The sequence below is a fragment of the Arachis ipaensis genome, chromosome B5 (genome assembly GCF_059453495.1).
Source record: "Arachis ipaensis isolate K30076 ecotype BB chromosome B5, ASM5945349v1, whole genome shotgun sequence".
In the NCBI taxonomy this organism is placed as follows: Eukaryota; Viridiplantae; Streptophyta; class Magnoliopsida; order Fabales; family Fabaceae; genus Arachis; species Arachis ipaensis.
Window position 1 is genome coordinate 66,701,360 of NC_142440.1, and position 16,495 is coordinate 66,717,854.

At 33.8% G+C, this 16,495-nt stretch overlaps 1 protein-coding gene across 1 annotated transcript; it reads right to left on the bottom strand.

The window, feature by feature from the left end:
* Window positions 1-10,038: 10,038 nt before the first annotated feature.
* LOC107643640 (putative methyltransferase PMT4) lies at window positions 10,039-15,328 on the bottom strand. Its single transcript, XM_088486562.1, has 10 exons — window positions 15,189-15,328; window positions 14,175-14,967; window positions 13,894-14,029; window positions 13,541-13,781; window positions 13,060-13,285; window positions 12,735-12,891; window positions 12,325-12,626; window positions 11,757-11,889; window positions 11,090-11,296; window positions 10,039-10,370 (listed from the first exon to the last, which is right to left on the bottom strand). The coding sequence occupies exons 2-9, from the start codon at window positions 14,684-14,686 to the stop codon at window positions 11,147-11,149; spliced, it is 1,857 nt and encodes a 618-aa protein (XP_088342688.1). The 5' UTR covers window positions 14,687-14,967; window positions 15,189-15,328; the 3' UTR covers window positions 10,039-10,370; window positions 11,090-11,146.
* Between the last annotated feature and the right edge of the window lie 1,167 nt (window positions 15,329-16,495).

Sequence of the window (16,495 nt, forward strand, 5' to 3'; positions counted from 1 at the left end):
CTCGGATCATTAACACAAGCCATAACATGGTACAGTTTACAATAGCAAAATATTAAGTACCCAAACAAATATATTAAGGAAATAGAATCTGTCCACTGGCCAAGCCGACAGAGAGATCAGTAATGAAATTATCTTCAGTCTCATCACTCTGATGCCTAACCATGACAACCCAGCCTACTGCCTTTGAGTCAAGTGCAGCCTGAATAGATTCCGTCACTGTGCCAATATGGTTAACCTGAGTGTGGTGATGGCGGCAGCGGCAGCATGTTGCGGCATCGAGGATCAGAGAACAAGTACGGTGTAGGGAAGAACGAGCAATTGCATGGATGGAGAAGATCAGAGAACGACTACGGCGCAGGAAGGGGATCAGAGAGCGAGCTACCACGGATGGGGAGGAACAAGGAATGAGCGATGTTGATGGAGAGGAGAGAGTGGGGGCAAAAGCCCTAGAAGAGCTATGAACTCTTCTCTTTAAAACTCTGATTAAAGGAAATAGGAGGAATGTATAAAACATAAAAACTAGAGAGCCAAATGTTTAATTATCAATTCTTTCAAAAATAAAAAAAATGGGGTTTATTTTGTAAATATTTTAGTGGTGGTTAATCATACTTCTCCCTAAAATTAGGAGTAAGAAATCCGTGGCCTATTTTTAATAGTGTGAAATTATATTTAATAGTATAAAATTATTCACTTTTTTATAGTTAAGTACTGGTCAAATTTTAATAAAAATGCTGGTCATTTAGATTTTCTCTATTTTTTTATTCAATTCTGTTAGAGAATTAATAAGAAGTGAAGTCAACTAGTAAATTTTTTTTTGGAAGAAACATAAATTCAAATTGCTATTAAAAATATTTAAAATCTAATAAAAATATCTAAAATCTAAAAAAAAAATTAAATCCTAATAATAACAAACATCCAAAATTATTATAAAATTATTTTAAAAATTTATTTTAAATATTTTAAAAATTCTAAAATTTATTTTAAACATTTAAAATTATTTTTAAAATTTTAAAATTCATTTAAAAAATCCCAAAGTTATTTTCTAAATTATCTTAAAATTTTAAAATTCATTTTGAAAATCCAAAATCATCTTAAAATTTTCAAAATTTATTTAAAAAATTCTAAAATTATTTTAAAAATTTCTAATAAAAAAAACATAAAAAACATAACAAAAAGAAGCATAAAAAACCTAACACAAAAGAGATATCCAAAATTATTTAAAAATTTCAAAACTTAAAGAAAACGAGACATCTAAAAAATATTAAAATAAATCAAAAACTAAGAAAATAAATATATAAAAACTTTTAAAAAAATAATTCAAAACCAAAAACAAAGAAATATCCAAAATATAAGAAAAAGAAACATCCAAAACTTAGAAAAAAGAAATTACTGAAATCAGTGAAAAAATCATCCAAAATCAAACCAAAAAAAAAAAACATTCGAAATGTAACAAGACCTAGCAAAAAAAGAGATATCCAAAAACTTTTTAAATTTTTTTAGAGGAAACATCAATTAAAATTATCTTGAGAAACATCCAAAACGTAATGAAAAAATCTAAAATCTAAAAAAAAGATCTAAAACCAAATAACAACAAATAAACAAATTCATTGTAAAATCATTTTACAAAATTATTAAAAAATTTCAAAATTCATTTTAAGAAATCCAAAAATATTTTAAAAATTCCTAATAAAAAGAAACATCCAAAACGCAACAAAAAGAAACATCCAAAACCTAACAAAAATGAGATATTTAAAATTAGTTTAAAATTTTCAAAACCTAATAAAACAAAATATCTAAAAAATTGAAAAAGAACATTGAAAAACTAAGCAAGAAAAGTCTAAAACTATTTAAAAAATCATCCAAAATCCAAAAACAAAAATCCAAAACATAAGGAAAAGGCATCCAAAACTTGCTCAAGGGGTAGCGACGGAGGACGTAGGCATTAGGTGGGATGTGACGTTAGGTGGGGATGCGCGACGCGAGGAGGTGCCGCAGTGGTCGGCTGAGCTACGCGACGCGAATGAGAGAGCCGCAGTGGTCGGACTCGTTGTACTTCGCGGCGAAGGGCGCCGCGATGCTCAAAAGCCCTGCGCATTGTGAATGGGGAGCCGCCTGCATGAATGGTGGATGAGGCAGAGCGACTTGCAATCGAGGACCTACAAGGAAAGGCGGCTACACACGAGGAAGGGTATAAAACCCATTCAAATCATAGTTAAATAGGTAATTTATAAAGTATGGGCGAAAATTGTTGGAAAATATAAGAATAATAATTTGAAGATTTAACGATGATATTTGGACTTAGAGAATTTTTCCGAGTTGGAAAATATAGTTTTCTGCGTAAAAATACGCACTGAAAATTTGACGGCAGTACTGGCTTAGATCTGTCCGGTACTTCTCCTGAGAAAATTAATTATGAGCGAAAGAGGTTAAAAAGTTAAAATTTATAATTGAGAAGGTAAAAATATTTAAAACGCAATTTAAAATGTTAATCTTAAAGCTTTTGGTCTAAAATTGGGCCAAAGGGGCCGTATATGTGAACCGAAGTATATATAAACCCTAACTAAAGGCCATGCTGCACAACACACTCCCCATTTGATGCTCCATGCTGATATAGAGAAGAGAGGTAAAGAGAGAAAACCCTAACTCCCTAGATATTCAAACCACCATAACTTTCTCTCCGAAGCACCGATTGCCACACTGTTTGCGGTCACGCGAAGCCCTTCTCATCCTCTACAATTCTATCCATAAAGATTGGTAAGACTTTTAAATTCTCTTACCCTAATTTTGTAGAACAAGTCAAATTCGAAATTTAGTTATGGCTTTTGAGATATCTTGTGATTTCGGTTGTTTAAGGGTGCTCTAACATGAGCTATTAGTGAGTTTCATTAAGAAATTTCGTAGGTTAAGGTAAGAGATCATCAGTTGATGTGTTATTACAATTGATGATTTCGATGAGGATTGTGTAATTATGCATAGTTGATGTATTGTGGAGTTTTATGATTGGATGGTGATAATGTATTTATGAATTATGTATTGTATTGATGAATATTGGGGCAGAGGCCAGAAAAAAATAAGAATGATAAGTGGTGATTGAATTGTGTGATGATGCATGAGTTTAAATTGAAAATTTGGTATTAAATGCGTGAAAATTGGAATGTGATAAAATAATAGAAATTCAAGATTTGAGGTGTGAAGTTGATGAATTTGAGTTGAAATTTGTAAATGAAGCAGGTTTGAATTTGGTTCATGTGAATATGTGAACTGAGTTGGTTTGGTTGTAGTTTTCGGTTAAAATTGATTTTTATCCAATTTCGACAGGCCGTAACTCTGTCCTCCGAATTGGAAATTTTACAAACTAGATTTTTATGAAAATTCATTTATCGATCTTTCTACCAATTTAAGAATGGTGGAAAAATGAACTTTGTGGGAAAAGATATGAAGGATTGAAATTGGGGTAAAAAACTTATTTTTACAGCATATCATCTTTTTCACATTCTGGTATGCCATGCGTACACGAACATGGGCTGCGTACATGACTTTGTCACAAATACACTCAAGCGTACGCAATGCAAGTCATGCGTGCGTGAGCAAGCTCCACTGCCCAAACCTTCTGCATACACGAAGGTGGTTCGCGTGTGCGAATGTAAAAAATTTACACTCATGCATATACGACTACCCATGTTTTTTCGAAAAGTGAATTTTTATGCTCTCAACCATTTCTCAAGCTTTCTAAACCTTTATAAACCCCGATAAGTGTTTAGAGCCAGTGTAATAATGGATAGAGAAGCTAGGAATGAAATCTAAAGAGTTGAGTCAGTGAATGAGAGAAAAAGGAATAATATATAAAATGATGTATGATGAGGATGAATGTGATAATGATTGATAATTGATTATGATGATGAAGAATGATGATGAATGGGTTTAATAATTATGAAGGATGAATTGAAGTGAGAGTGAAGGTGAAATTAGGAATGAGATTGATAATGAAATAAATTCTGATTTGAAATATACCTATATGGAAAGTATAATGGAGTGATTCTACTTGCTCCCAGAGATGATTGTTAATTGCAGTGGAGTGATTCTGCTTGTCGCAGTAGAGTGATTCTTCTTGCCTATGAAAATAATTTAAGTGCAGTGGAGTGATTCCACTTGCCACAATAGAGTGATTCCGCTTGCCAGTTATACTTGTCTGGGTAGATGCAGTTGAGTGATTTCACTTGCTCCGGACATGTCGGGTTTGGCTGTATAACTGACAGATTATATCATCGGCCATTAGGACAGGAATACATCATTTGTATTGTTTGAATTGTTTAGGCTTATTCTTCTTGTCTTGGGTTGATTAACTGTGCACACTACATGTCTATATGTTAAATGCTTTACTTGAATTTTACTTGTGCAATTTTTGTTTGCATTTCTTGTGTTTGCACACTTGAGAGGTTTCTCATGCTAGCGTTGGTTGACATTAAGGGCTGGTTCTATTCTGTTGGAGAGTTGTGAAAGTATGAGAAATGTTGAGTTAAAATTAGAATCCAACTACGGTAGTTGCCAAGTTATGGATTAGAGAGAACTTAAGATGAATATGATGAGGTTTAGTGTTTAAGAATGGTTAGTGAGTTCCTGTTGCCTTATGCAATATCTATTTGGCACTTTTACCATACTGAAAACTAATGGGTCGGGGTTCTCATTCCGTATATATCTCTTGTTTTTTAGATGCAAGTCTTGGTGCTCAACAGTGAGCTATAATTTATTTGAGAGATGGCGAAGATCATTGGACTTCTGTTTATATTTTGTTTAGAATCTCTCCAAACTTAATTTGAAAAACTTATATGTATGAAATTATTTCTTTTGGAACTTGCCTATAGAGGTCTTTATGTATATTTTGGGAGAGATAGGAAATACTGTTGTCAAACTGATTTTTATTTCCGAATGCGCTTTAACTGTTCTCTCACATAGATTTCATACCAAATTTACTGCTTGCTCTCTAAATTTCTGAATTATTGTTTAATGCAAATTGAACCCCAAAATACTATTTTCTGTTTGTCTGACTAAATGAATCCTTCAACCATTGTTGCTTGGTCCATCAATCCTCATAAGATTAACCCTCACTCACCTGAGGTATTACTTGGTACGACTTGGTGCACTTGTCAGTTAGTTTGTAGTTTTCGAAATCCGCACCAAATTTTTGGCGTCGTTGCCAGTGATTGACTGAGATTGACAGCTACCCGTTGTTTGATTTCTTAGATTAGACGTCCCTAGTTTTAATTTTAAGCATTTTTAACTTTAAATTTTTGAAAATTTTACTTTAGTTTCTTTAAAAAAAAAAACAAAATTTCCCTTAATTTCTAAAAGGGTTAAGTTCGATTTTGGTCCCCAACGTAGAGGCCAAAAATCGGAATCGTCCCTAACCTTTTTTTTGCTACAAAATGATCCCCAAAGTTTCAGTTTGTTTTAAAATCGTCCTTTTTACCAATTTTATTTTTTTATTACTAAATTACCCCTCAATAAAAAATTATAAAATAAAATAAATATAAAATAAATAAATAAAAGAAAGAAAGGGATAACAGAAGCCGGGGGGTGAGGAGAGAGAGAAGGGGGGTGAGAAAAGAGGAGGGGGAGGACGGGGAGGGGGGGGAGAGAAGGGGACCGCCGCCCTGCCGCGCTGCTGCCCTGCCGCCTGCCGCACCGCACCGCACCACCACCGCCCTGCCGCCTGCCGCATCGCACAGCACCACCACCAGCTTCTTCTCCGCCACTACTCTTCCTCCTCGCCCTCACCGCCCGCCGCTTCTTCTTCTTCTGTGAACTAGATTTTTTGTAGAATTTCTGAATTTTTTGTGAAATATTGTTGTTACTGAATTTGGCTTGAATTTGGAATATTGTTGGATCGGAGGGAGGGGAAGGAAAGGGAAGAAGGGGGAGGGAGGGGTGTTGAGGAAGAAGAGGGGAGGGGTTTTATGCGTAAAGTAAAGGGAAAAGGGGGAAGGGGTTATGCGAAGGGAGAAGGGGGGAGGGGTTCGGGAAGATGAGGGGGAAGGGTCTTCGCCGTCGCCGCCGCCGTTCTTCGTCGCCGCCACCGCTGCTCTTCTCTGCTTCTGCTTCCATCATTCTTCTTCTTCTTCTTCTTTCATTCTGCTTCTATTATATTTGTTGATTTTTTATTATTGTTGTTTCTGGTTGATTCTGATTCTGATTGATTATATTGTTTCATTGTTATTGTTGTTCTTCTTCTATTTCTACTTGATTCTATTGTTGATTTATTGGTGATTTATTGTTGTTGTTGTCTTGTTGCTGCTTCTGTTTGATTAATTATTGTTGTTACTTTTGATTCTGTTTCTGCTTGTGCTTCTGCTGGTGCTTCTGCATAATTTTGGGGAAGAAGGGGAAGAAGAGGGGAGAGAGGTGCTTCTACTGGTGCTTTTGCATAATTTTGGGGAAGAAGGGGAAGAAGAGGGGAGGAGGGGAGGGAGGTGCTTCTACTGGTGCTTCTGCATAATTTTGGGGAAGAAGGGGAAGAAGAGGGGAGGGAGAGGTATTTTCGTCCGAGGGACGATTTTAAAACAAACTGAAACTTTGGGGACCATTTTGTAGCAAAAAAAAAGTTGGGGACGATTCCGATTTTCGACCTCTACGTTGGGAACCAAAATCGAATTTAACCCTTTCTGAAATTAAGTTTGGTGTCCCCTTAGTTGTTAAATTTTATTTTTTTCTAATTATTTTCTTTTCATTATTTTCGAAATTATTACCTTACTTGTCCTTAATTAATTTTCGAATTTATTGGTTTACTTCCTTTAATTATTTTCAAAAATTTTGGGGTGTTTATTTGTTTTATTTTATTTTATTTCCTTTTCTCAAGTTACCTCACTGAAAATTCTCTTTACTCTGACGTAGAAATTTCCACTTTTTCTTATTTTCTGTTTGTTTATGAGTAGGAATAGGAACAACGAACCTCTTCTTGACTTTGATCCTGAGATTGAGAGAACTCTGAGAAGGCATTTACAACAGGCTAGAGCTTACAAAGCCGCTGAGAATCTCAAGGATAATTTTGAGAAGGAAATTGAAGGAGATACTATGGATCCAAACAACACCAACAATGTTGTTAATCCTCTTGTTCTCAATGCTCCTAATGTGCCTAAGCAACCAAGACGGACACTGGACTCATACACTACTCCTAGCCCCAACTTCTATGGCAATAGCATTGTTGTACTTCCTGTAACTGCTAATAATTTTGAGTTAAAGCCTTAGCTCTTCTCTTTGGTGAAACATAATTGTCAGTTTCATGGATTTCCGTAGGAAGACCCAAACTTGTTTATCTCTAATTTCCTGCAGATTTATGACACCGTGAAAACAAATGAAGTTCATCCAGATGTCTATAGGTTGCTTCTCTTTCCATTTGCTCTACGGGACAGAGCCAAGCATTGGCTTGATACACAGCTTAAGGAGAGCTTGGATACTTGAGATAAATTGGTTAATAGATTCTTAACCAAGTTCTTTACACCTTAGAAGCTGACTAAGCTAAAGGACTGATGTTTAGACTTTGAGGCAGAGAGGGTGAGTCTCTTTATAAAGCTTGGGAGAGGTACAAGATGATGCTCAGAAAGTGTCCTCCAGATATGTTCTCAAAACTGGATTCAATTACATATTTTCTATGATGGAGTTACTGAGGCCGCCAAAATATCTCTGGATAATTCTGCAGGCGGGTCTCTTCACATGAAAAAGACTCCTAAGGAAGATCTTGATTTGATCGAGATGGTTGCTAACAACTAATATCTATATTCTTCTGAGAGGACTTCTGTGAGAAAAGGAGTCATGGAATTAGATACTTTGGATGTAATTCTTGCTCAGAACAAGGCTATGTCTCAACAGATTAATGCTATTACTTAGCACTTGAGTAGAATGCAAGTCTCAGCCTTCAATACTCAAAATACATCTTATGACATGAGTGGTGACTTCCCTTAAGGTGAAAGTTGTGATTATAGCCAATTCTCCCCTGAACAGGTCAATTATATGGGAATTTCTCTAGACCCCTAATAATGATCCTTTCTTTAAGACTTATAATTCGGGGTGGAGGAATCATCCTAATTTTGGTGGGAAAAATCATGCACAGAGGCAACAGAATTTTGGCAATAACTCTCAAGGCAATTTCAATCAGAACAACTTCAACAACTGTCAGTTCCAGCTCTCTCAACCACAAAAGCACATTCTCAGCCTCAGAAATCATCTGACTTGGAGTCTATTGTTGCAGAACTCTCCAAGAATACTCAGCTTTATGTAGGAGACTAGAGTTTCACTCAGAAACTTGGAAATTCAAGTGGGCCAGTTGAGCAAGCAAGCACCTAAGAAGCCTCCTAATACTCTTTCTAGTGACACAGTGCCTAATCTAAGAGAAGAACGCAAGGCTATTCATCTGAGAAGTGGTAAGATAACAGATTCAGAAACAAAGGTCAGTAAGGAACCATTTGAAAAAGAATAAGCTGCCCTTCCATCTAAAAAATTAAGGGTATACGATCACATTGCAAATATTTGATTTTGTAAATGAATTTAAAAGATATGAAAAATAAAGAATAAATAAATGATATTAATGTCTAACTAAAAGATAATATAATTTATGTGGTTAACTATATTTCAAACAAATCTTTTTTATTAAGCTCTATATGTGGTCCTTTTTATAAACTAATTAGTGATAATAGTCTTAAGAAGTTAGATAAGATTTAAATAAAGTTTTATTTTCTACAAAATACACACGTTTGGACAAGAAAAAAGAATTTTAGTCAATTATATAATTCTCTCATTCAAATAATATATTTATATATTGTCAAATTTATTAACATCAAATTATTATAAAAATATAGATATCTAAATTTAAAGCTTAAAAATATTTATAAAAACTTTTGTTTTTTAAGAACATGTGAAAAATAGAACAAAAAGTTAATAGATATAAAATTTTAAGAATTTTAAATTTAATAGACGAAACATGAAAAAAATTGGTTGAGAGATTAATTTGATTCATGACTTTTAATTTTAGAGACTAAAGTGAGTCATGTAGTATTAGAATATATATATAATCAAAATTTAAAACATAAAAATATTTATAAAAACTTTTGTGTTAAAGTAACACTAAAAATAAAAACAAAAAATAATAAGTTTTAAAAAATTAAAAATTTTAAATTTACAAAAAAAACTAAATTAATTATCTCATTATCTTTAATTTCAACAACTAAATTAATCCACTTCTAATTGAAGTCACTTGAAATATTAAGTAACACATGAACAAATAACACGTGACATTACTATCCACGTTGATATATCATATGTTACTAACATATTTTTATCTCATTATACTTTGAACCATATTCTACTGTCCACGTCAACACCTCATTAATAGAAAACATTCGAAAATTTAATGTGATTCGCGAAACTAAAATTCAAGATCCAAATTGACATAATTGAAATTCCAAGAATCATTTTAAATCTGGATGAAAATTCAGAGAGCATTGTGACTTAACTCAGCAATTCATTGAGCACAGCTTTTTAAAATGACTATTTATTTGATAAAAATAAAGATAACATCAAATAACTAATTCTTAGCTACTATCTATTTAAATTATAATCAAATCAGAATGGAAGAAAGATAGAGATAAAGGCATTCAAGTTCAACTACTTAACAGATGTCCTAAAGACATTTGTTGATCATAAAAAAGTGGATATAGATTCTCAAAATTTTAAATTTCACTTTAGAATGTAAAGTATAATCTTTCAACATTTACTTCATAAATAGGACCAAAAGTAAATATGAAAGAAAAACTATTTAAGAGTAGAAAATCATACTTTACTCTCTAAAGAAAAAATTCAAAATTTAAAAAATTCAAATTCAAAAAAGTTAACAACAGATTTAGGATATTAAATATAAGTGAGCTATATTTTTCATTTTATAATCTGTTGGCGGGAATTGAACAAATGAGTATAGAAGAAATGAATTAGATAAAATGTAAATTTAAAGCTCATCTCATTAAAAAAAAAAAAAAAAAAAAAAAAAATTCACAAAACTGCTACGATCAATTTCATTCTCTGAATTTCGTGGCACTTGACATTCTTCCTCAAAAATTAGTGTCTATTCGGCAGAAGGATTTTATGATCAATGATAGGTATAAGAGTAAACGACATGATGCAGGAAAAAGAAACAGAAAATTGCTAACAAATTAAACGAATGAATTACTACAAACACCTTTAATCAAAAGGAAAAAAAATGAAGTATAAAAAATGAAAAAAGAATATGCGCTACTTCAACGGAACCTTCAAAATCTACAGCTTCAATTTGTCAGGACTCTCGGCAGTATATACAATCAAGCTGCGCCAACAAAACAATGCATTCTCTGAAATTGAAACAAGCAATGGACAAATTATTGATTTTTAATGTAAATTATATTGATTCCTTCTAAAATTAAGCAATGTTACACACGATACCTCTTCATTTATTAAATATAGGCTTAATTACTCTACTGGGTATTATAATTTAAAAATTTGTGATTGAATCTTTGTATTAGATAAAAATTTTCAACTAAGTCCCCTCAAACTATTTTTTGCTAAAAAATACAAAATATTTTTGGAATGTTTTTGTGTTTGATATAAGATGAATTATGAAATATTCTAAAGACAAATATTCTAATATTATTTTTTTTTAAAAAAAGAATAACAACTAATAAGGATTTAATTACAATTTTTGTCTATTATAGAGACCCAATTACAAACTTTAATTTCTAAACTCTAAGGACGTAATTTAAAGTTTGACAAAACTATAGAAACTAACAAAATAATAAAATCTTAAATATAAACATTTACCTCGGCTTCCTTGTATTTTATAAAATATGACAACAAACTCCTTTGTACACATTATACTATACTCTGAGAGTTTGGAGTAAATTCAAAGTGTATAGTGTGTAATATCATCTAATCTAATCTAAAGAGAGGTTATTGAATTTTAATATATTAATCAGACAAATATATAAGATGCTACAAGAGATTAAAGGATCAAACCAAGTCCAATGCAAAATCAAAGGTTACCCTCAGAAGGTAAAAGGTTTAGAAGAATTACCAGAGCCTAGAAAACAATGTTCATCCACCAAATTGAAACATATTGGTGTCAACTCAATCATTTTTTCAGAAATGGTTTCTGGCAAACAAGTAGCCTCTGGTCGCTGCCATTCTGAAGGTCAATTAACCTCGCCTCCCAACGTACTTGTGATGCAAGTGAACGAGCCATCTCAATAGCTCCAAGTTTATCAGTAAGAATAATCCATCCCTACCAACACATGTAAAAGCTTGTCCACAGACTAGCCTTGAAAAGGAACACTTAACTAACAATTTGGTCTCTCAAAGATACACACAATATCAATTTCGCACCTAAAAGATTTTTGACATTAACTTAGTCCTTGAAATTACATGTGACATCGATTTAATCCCTAACAAACACAACTGAAATCACTTTGGTTCTTAAAAGATGCATTCAATATCTATTTGATCCTTCATTTTCGATGAACTCAGATAATTTATTTGATGCCACATTTTTCCGAAGGAACAAAATCATGTCATATTATCTTTCAAGAACTAAACCTACAGCAAAAATCTGATAGGTGTTATGTTGTATGTATCTTTCAAGAACTAAACTTACAGCAAAAATCTGATAGGTGTTACATAGAGCAATCACGGAATTATCACATCGAAAGTTCGATAACATGTAATCATGATATTGAATTTTGTACCTCTGGACGCAGTATTCTATCCATCTCCAAGAACAGGTCTATCATGGTGCACCTCTCTGAAGAAAGATGAGAGAGCAGTCCATTCGCATGAAGCAGATCATATGTCCGGGGGTAGGTTGGGAATGGTTCACACCTAAACATCAATCAGCACATAAAAAATTTGAACAATTTATTTTACATTTGTCATCAATGGCTCCGGCAAAAAGAATTTAAAGATGGAACTTAAAAGTAGGTATGTTCTTCAGAAATAGATTTTGCATTTATCAAAGTCAAATAGGCAAGAGATCAAGTACTTGCATGCGTGCCACACTCCATTCCCGAATTCAGTCTCAAAAGAGGAATTTTTCCAAAAAGAATTTTCCCCCCCAGTTAATACCACCGATGTCATTGACATTTTTAATCGAGTAGCCAAATGTGTAGGGTAACACTTTAACGAGGTAAACAATAAACATTAATCAAGGTTTAGTGATATTATCTTCCCCCACAGGTCTTACTCTCAATCAATTATATAAAAAAACCGTCTAAGCCACTCAACAACTATCAGACTACATAGAAAACAGCAACTTACCAATCATGCTTTACACCAGGGAAACCTCTATCTATTATAAGAGGAAGTGTATTAGAAGCCCCAGTAGGAACTACATTCATGACCCAAACTGCTTTTTTCTCTTCCATAAGGGCTTTGTTCAAACCACCATAATTAGCATTCATGTCCATTACATTGCGTATCATGTTAAATGGTGGCAATGGATCTTCATCTCCTGGTCTCTTTGGATGGTCAGAGAAAATTAGAGGTGTAAGCAAAGACCAATAATCGTTGGTAGCTGATCTCCAAAATTGTAAGTCTTCGGAAAATTCTTCAGGCTCGACTCCTGCTAAGACCAAGGGAGGTCAATGAAAGGGAAAAGCAGTGCAAAATGAGAAAGAAGGTAAGAGATGCTGAATCAAATAAGCTGAAACTTTTTACAAACAATACTTTCCATGGATGTTAAGCTCATCTGAACTCAATTCCAATGTTCTATTCTGTATTGCAATCCAACGCTTGCTAGAGGTACCACTTATGCATCGTACAAGAGGCCGATAATATGACTGATCATTATCATCTTCTTTACATAGCGGAATAGCATGCTTCTTGCTACAGTATAAGGAACCATGTCACTAAAAAAAGTAGTCATAGTGATAAACTACTAAACTGATCCATGAAGCAAGCCAATAGCAGTTGATATAGTAATTTCAAATAAACATTGCTTAGTATGTCATCATAAAATAAATAAAGCATTTACAATAATTCAACTATATTTACCGAGATGCATAGCAATGAACATCAGCAGTCTTCTGCCAGATGAATGTCTCATCCTGCTGAGCTAGAAGAATCCAACAAAGTTGCTGGGTCAGGTCTCCCATTGTTGTTAACATGTTTCTCTTTTTCTCCAGTGATGAACTTCCTTGTGGCCGGCTAGTAGGTGAGGTTAAAACAAAGTATCCACCAGGTCTAAGAACACGGTCAACTTCTATAAGGGACATCCCATCTGTCAAATCCTATATCATGTTAGAGTAAAAATGTAAAATTAAAGGCAGCAGCAGTTCATACAGAACCTAAATATCATAGAAAGTCTACTCCAAAGGAAGCAAGAACAAAAGTTTTACAGTTCATTAAAAGTCTAACAGCTAAGTCTTGCCCCACTAGGTACCATTCGCTACATGGATCAAATGCAAAAATATTCATTCATAAATCATGCCAAATTTAACCCATTCTATCATCAGCAATAACAATACACCATCACCTTTTTCATCCCAAATGATGTCACATTGAGCACAGTGAACCATGTCATACGAAAACAATGGATTCGGAAGCTGTTTTGCAACAAAGTTCCCAATCACAGCAGGAAGGCCTCGCTCAAGAGCCAACTGTACCTGACTGCCAGTCACTTCATACCCCGAAACGCACATTGCCATTAAGTTGAGTGATGAGAAATGAGCTCCCAAGCTACCAAACCCACAATTAATGTCTAGTATGGTGCGTACCTGCCATAATGTAATCAATATAAGAGACAAACCTTGCAGAAAACTGGCCATCTCAGACATTATGGTCCTTGAAAGAAACAAATTTGTGATGACAAGATTATGGAAGACTTACACCAGCTTGAGGAAACTCTGTGTCACTTCCCAACCCTATCAGCTCTGCAAGTTGGCGGGAGTAATCTTTTACCCCATCATAGATAAGTCCATCCTCTGAGCGAAAAGCAATTTGATTCTCCTCTAGTAGCATTAACCTATACATTTATTGAAAAAATTTAGAGATATTAAAACCGTAACAGTTAATATCCAATCAAGATATGATCTATTATAGCCCTTGTCCAAATTATTGTTTTAGCCGAAGGAAAAGTTCAACCACTAGGAGCTAAGAAAAAGTTATACCTTTTAGTCATACTTCCAGATGAAAGAAATTGGCCTTTGGTTATCTTCACATTTCCACTCCATATAATATCCCGACTGGCTGGCCATTGCAAGGGAATCTTATATTCCTTAGGAGGACGAACCAAACACTTCTCAGTGCCAACCAAAAGTTCACAATGCCTGTCAAACTCCTCACCTTCTTTAAACCCCGCTAACAAATTGACCGATACATTATAGCAAGGGACAAAATTCTCACTTTCCTTGCTGCAAAGGTTTAGTTCTCTATTCCCAGCAGCACTTACTAAAACAGATCTTAACTCCAAATAATCAACCGCTGCTTGTTCTTTAATCCTCCTATAGTTAGTATAAATGAGAGATGCAGGAACGTGAGGTGCTGGATCAATAATGCCCACAGAAGATGAACCGAAAATGGCAATCAGCGCGAGCAGAATGATCAGGCACAGGATTAGCCTGCTCACTGGTTGTCTAGAGCCAATTTTTATGAACAATTTATTGAACCAGGAGCTTCTCATGTCCAAACCCTTAAACTGATTCAAAACACTCCCTAAATTGTAAATTCTCCCAGCACGAAATCCCAACAGCAGCAAAACCCAAAACCAGTTATAACATGGAAGGTTCTACTGCTACATATGTTACCATGAATCCTCACTATCCCAACAAGCATTGAAACAATAGCTCACACTCCTACCCCAATAACGGAGGAATGGGTTCATCAAAAGCAAAACAACTCGGAAAAGAAAAAAATGTACCGAATCCTGAATCAAACGCAATTATGATTGAACCAATCAGATCCCTGCAACACAAATTCAAAGAGATTAATTAACTTTGTTAATAATCAACGCACCGCATTTCACATTTTGGACTCCTATCATTAAAAAATGAAACTCTCCAACAAAACAAACAAAATGAAATAGATCAGATCAAAGGTGTTAAAAGCCGCGGGGGGGGGGGGGAGAGAGAGAGAGAGAGAGAGAGAGAGAGAGAACGGGGAATTAGGGTTTATAGAGTTAGTACCAGAGAAGTTGGTGTTGGTTAAAGAAGATGAAGAAGGAGAAGGAGAAGAAGAATAGTGAGATTGAAAGAGCAAATTGGGTTGGGGAAGCTTGTGAGTGCAGTTTCTTCCTTTGTATGTTTTGCTCGCTGTGTCTGCATTTGCCATTTATATGCCAACAATCATTCTTAAATCAGATCCAAAAAAGAAAACAACAAAAAAAACATTTATTAAAGTTTTAATTATTTTGTTGGTGTATTTAATTTTACTAAAATTACAATTAAATTTCTAATCTTTTTCTTTTAATTAGGTCTTATATTATTTTTAATTTTATAATTAAATCTTTGTTAATATAAAACTATTAGAATTATAGAATATTTTTTTATAAATTATTAATTCTTTAATCACATATTTTTAGAGAACAAATATTTTATTGATTTTAACATTTTTGACATAGAAAAAATTTAATTACAAAATTAAAAATAATATAGAGACTTAATTAAAAAAATATGAAAACATAATCATAAATTTAATAAAATTATAAGACCAATAAAATAATTAAACTCATTCTGAGAGTTACTTGAAACAGTAATTTGGACCCAAGAGGTGGAAATAGGTTAGGCCAGGCTAGGCTTTGCTCTTAACAGGCCTAATCTGTCATGTAGTTAATTGGCTTTAGTCTGACCTGCAGCCTGCTATAGGCTCTTTATAACGCCTGTTATTTAGTCTAGTTTGGCCTGAAATCTGTTAAAAGACCTGATATTTTTATTTTTACAAAAATAAAGATATTATTTAAAAAAATTATTTTTTAATAAAAATATTTATATATATTTAATATTTATAAGAATCTTTAATCTTTTAAAGTATTTAAGATATACAAAAATATTTATAATAAAATATAATAAATTTAAAATATATCATAATTTTGTTAATAATAAAAAATTATTCATATATTTAATTATGTTTTAACAGGCTCAGGCAGGCCTGACAGGCCAATAAGGCTAATTAGTGAGCCTGGACCTAACCTATTAACATATTAAGACTTCTAAACGAGCCTGAGCCTGTGTCTCTTTTATAACAGGCCAGACCAAACACAGGTCAGGCTGTAGGCCCCTGGCAGGCCGCCTGGCCTTTTTTCACCCCTAGGCCTAAGCATGAGGCCCTGACCCCTTTTGAGGCAGCCCCGATTTGTTCTAACACCGAGGTGCCACCGTCCGAGTTTCTCATGAGGAGGTGGCGGTGGTACCTGTAAGAGACTCCGATACTTAAATTAACAAGGGTTTTATTTTTAGTATATTAGAACATGAATATACTTGAGGGGTGTCAGTGT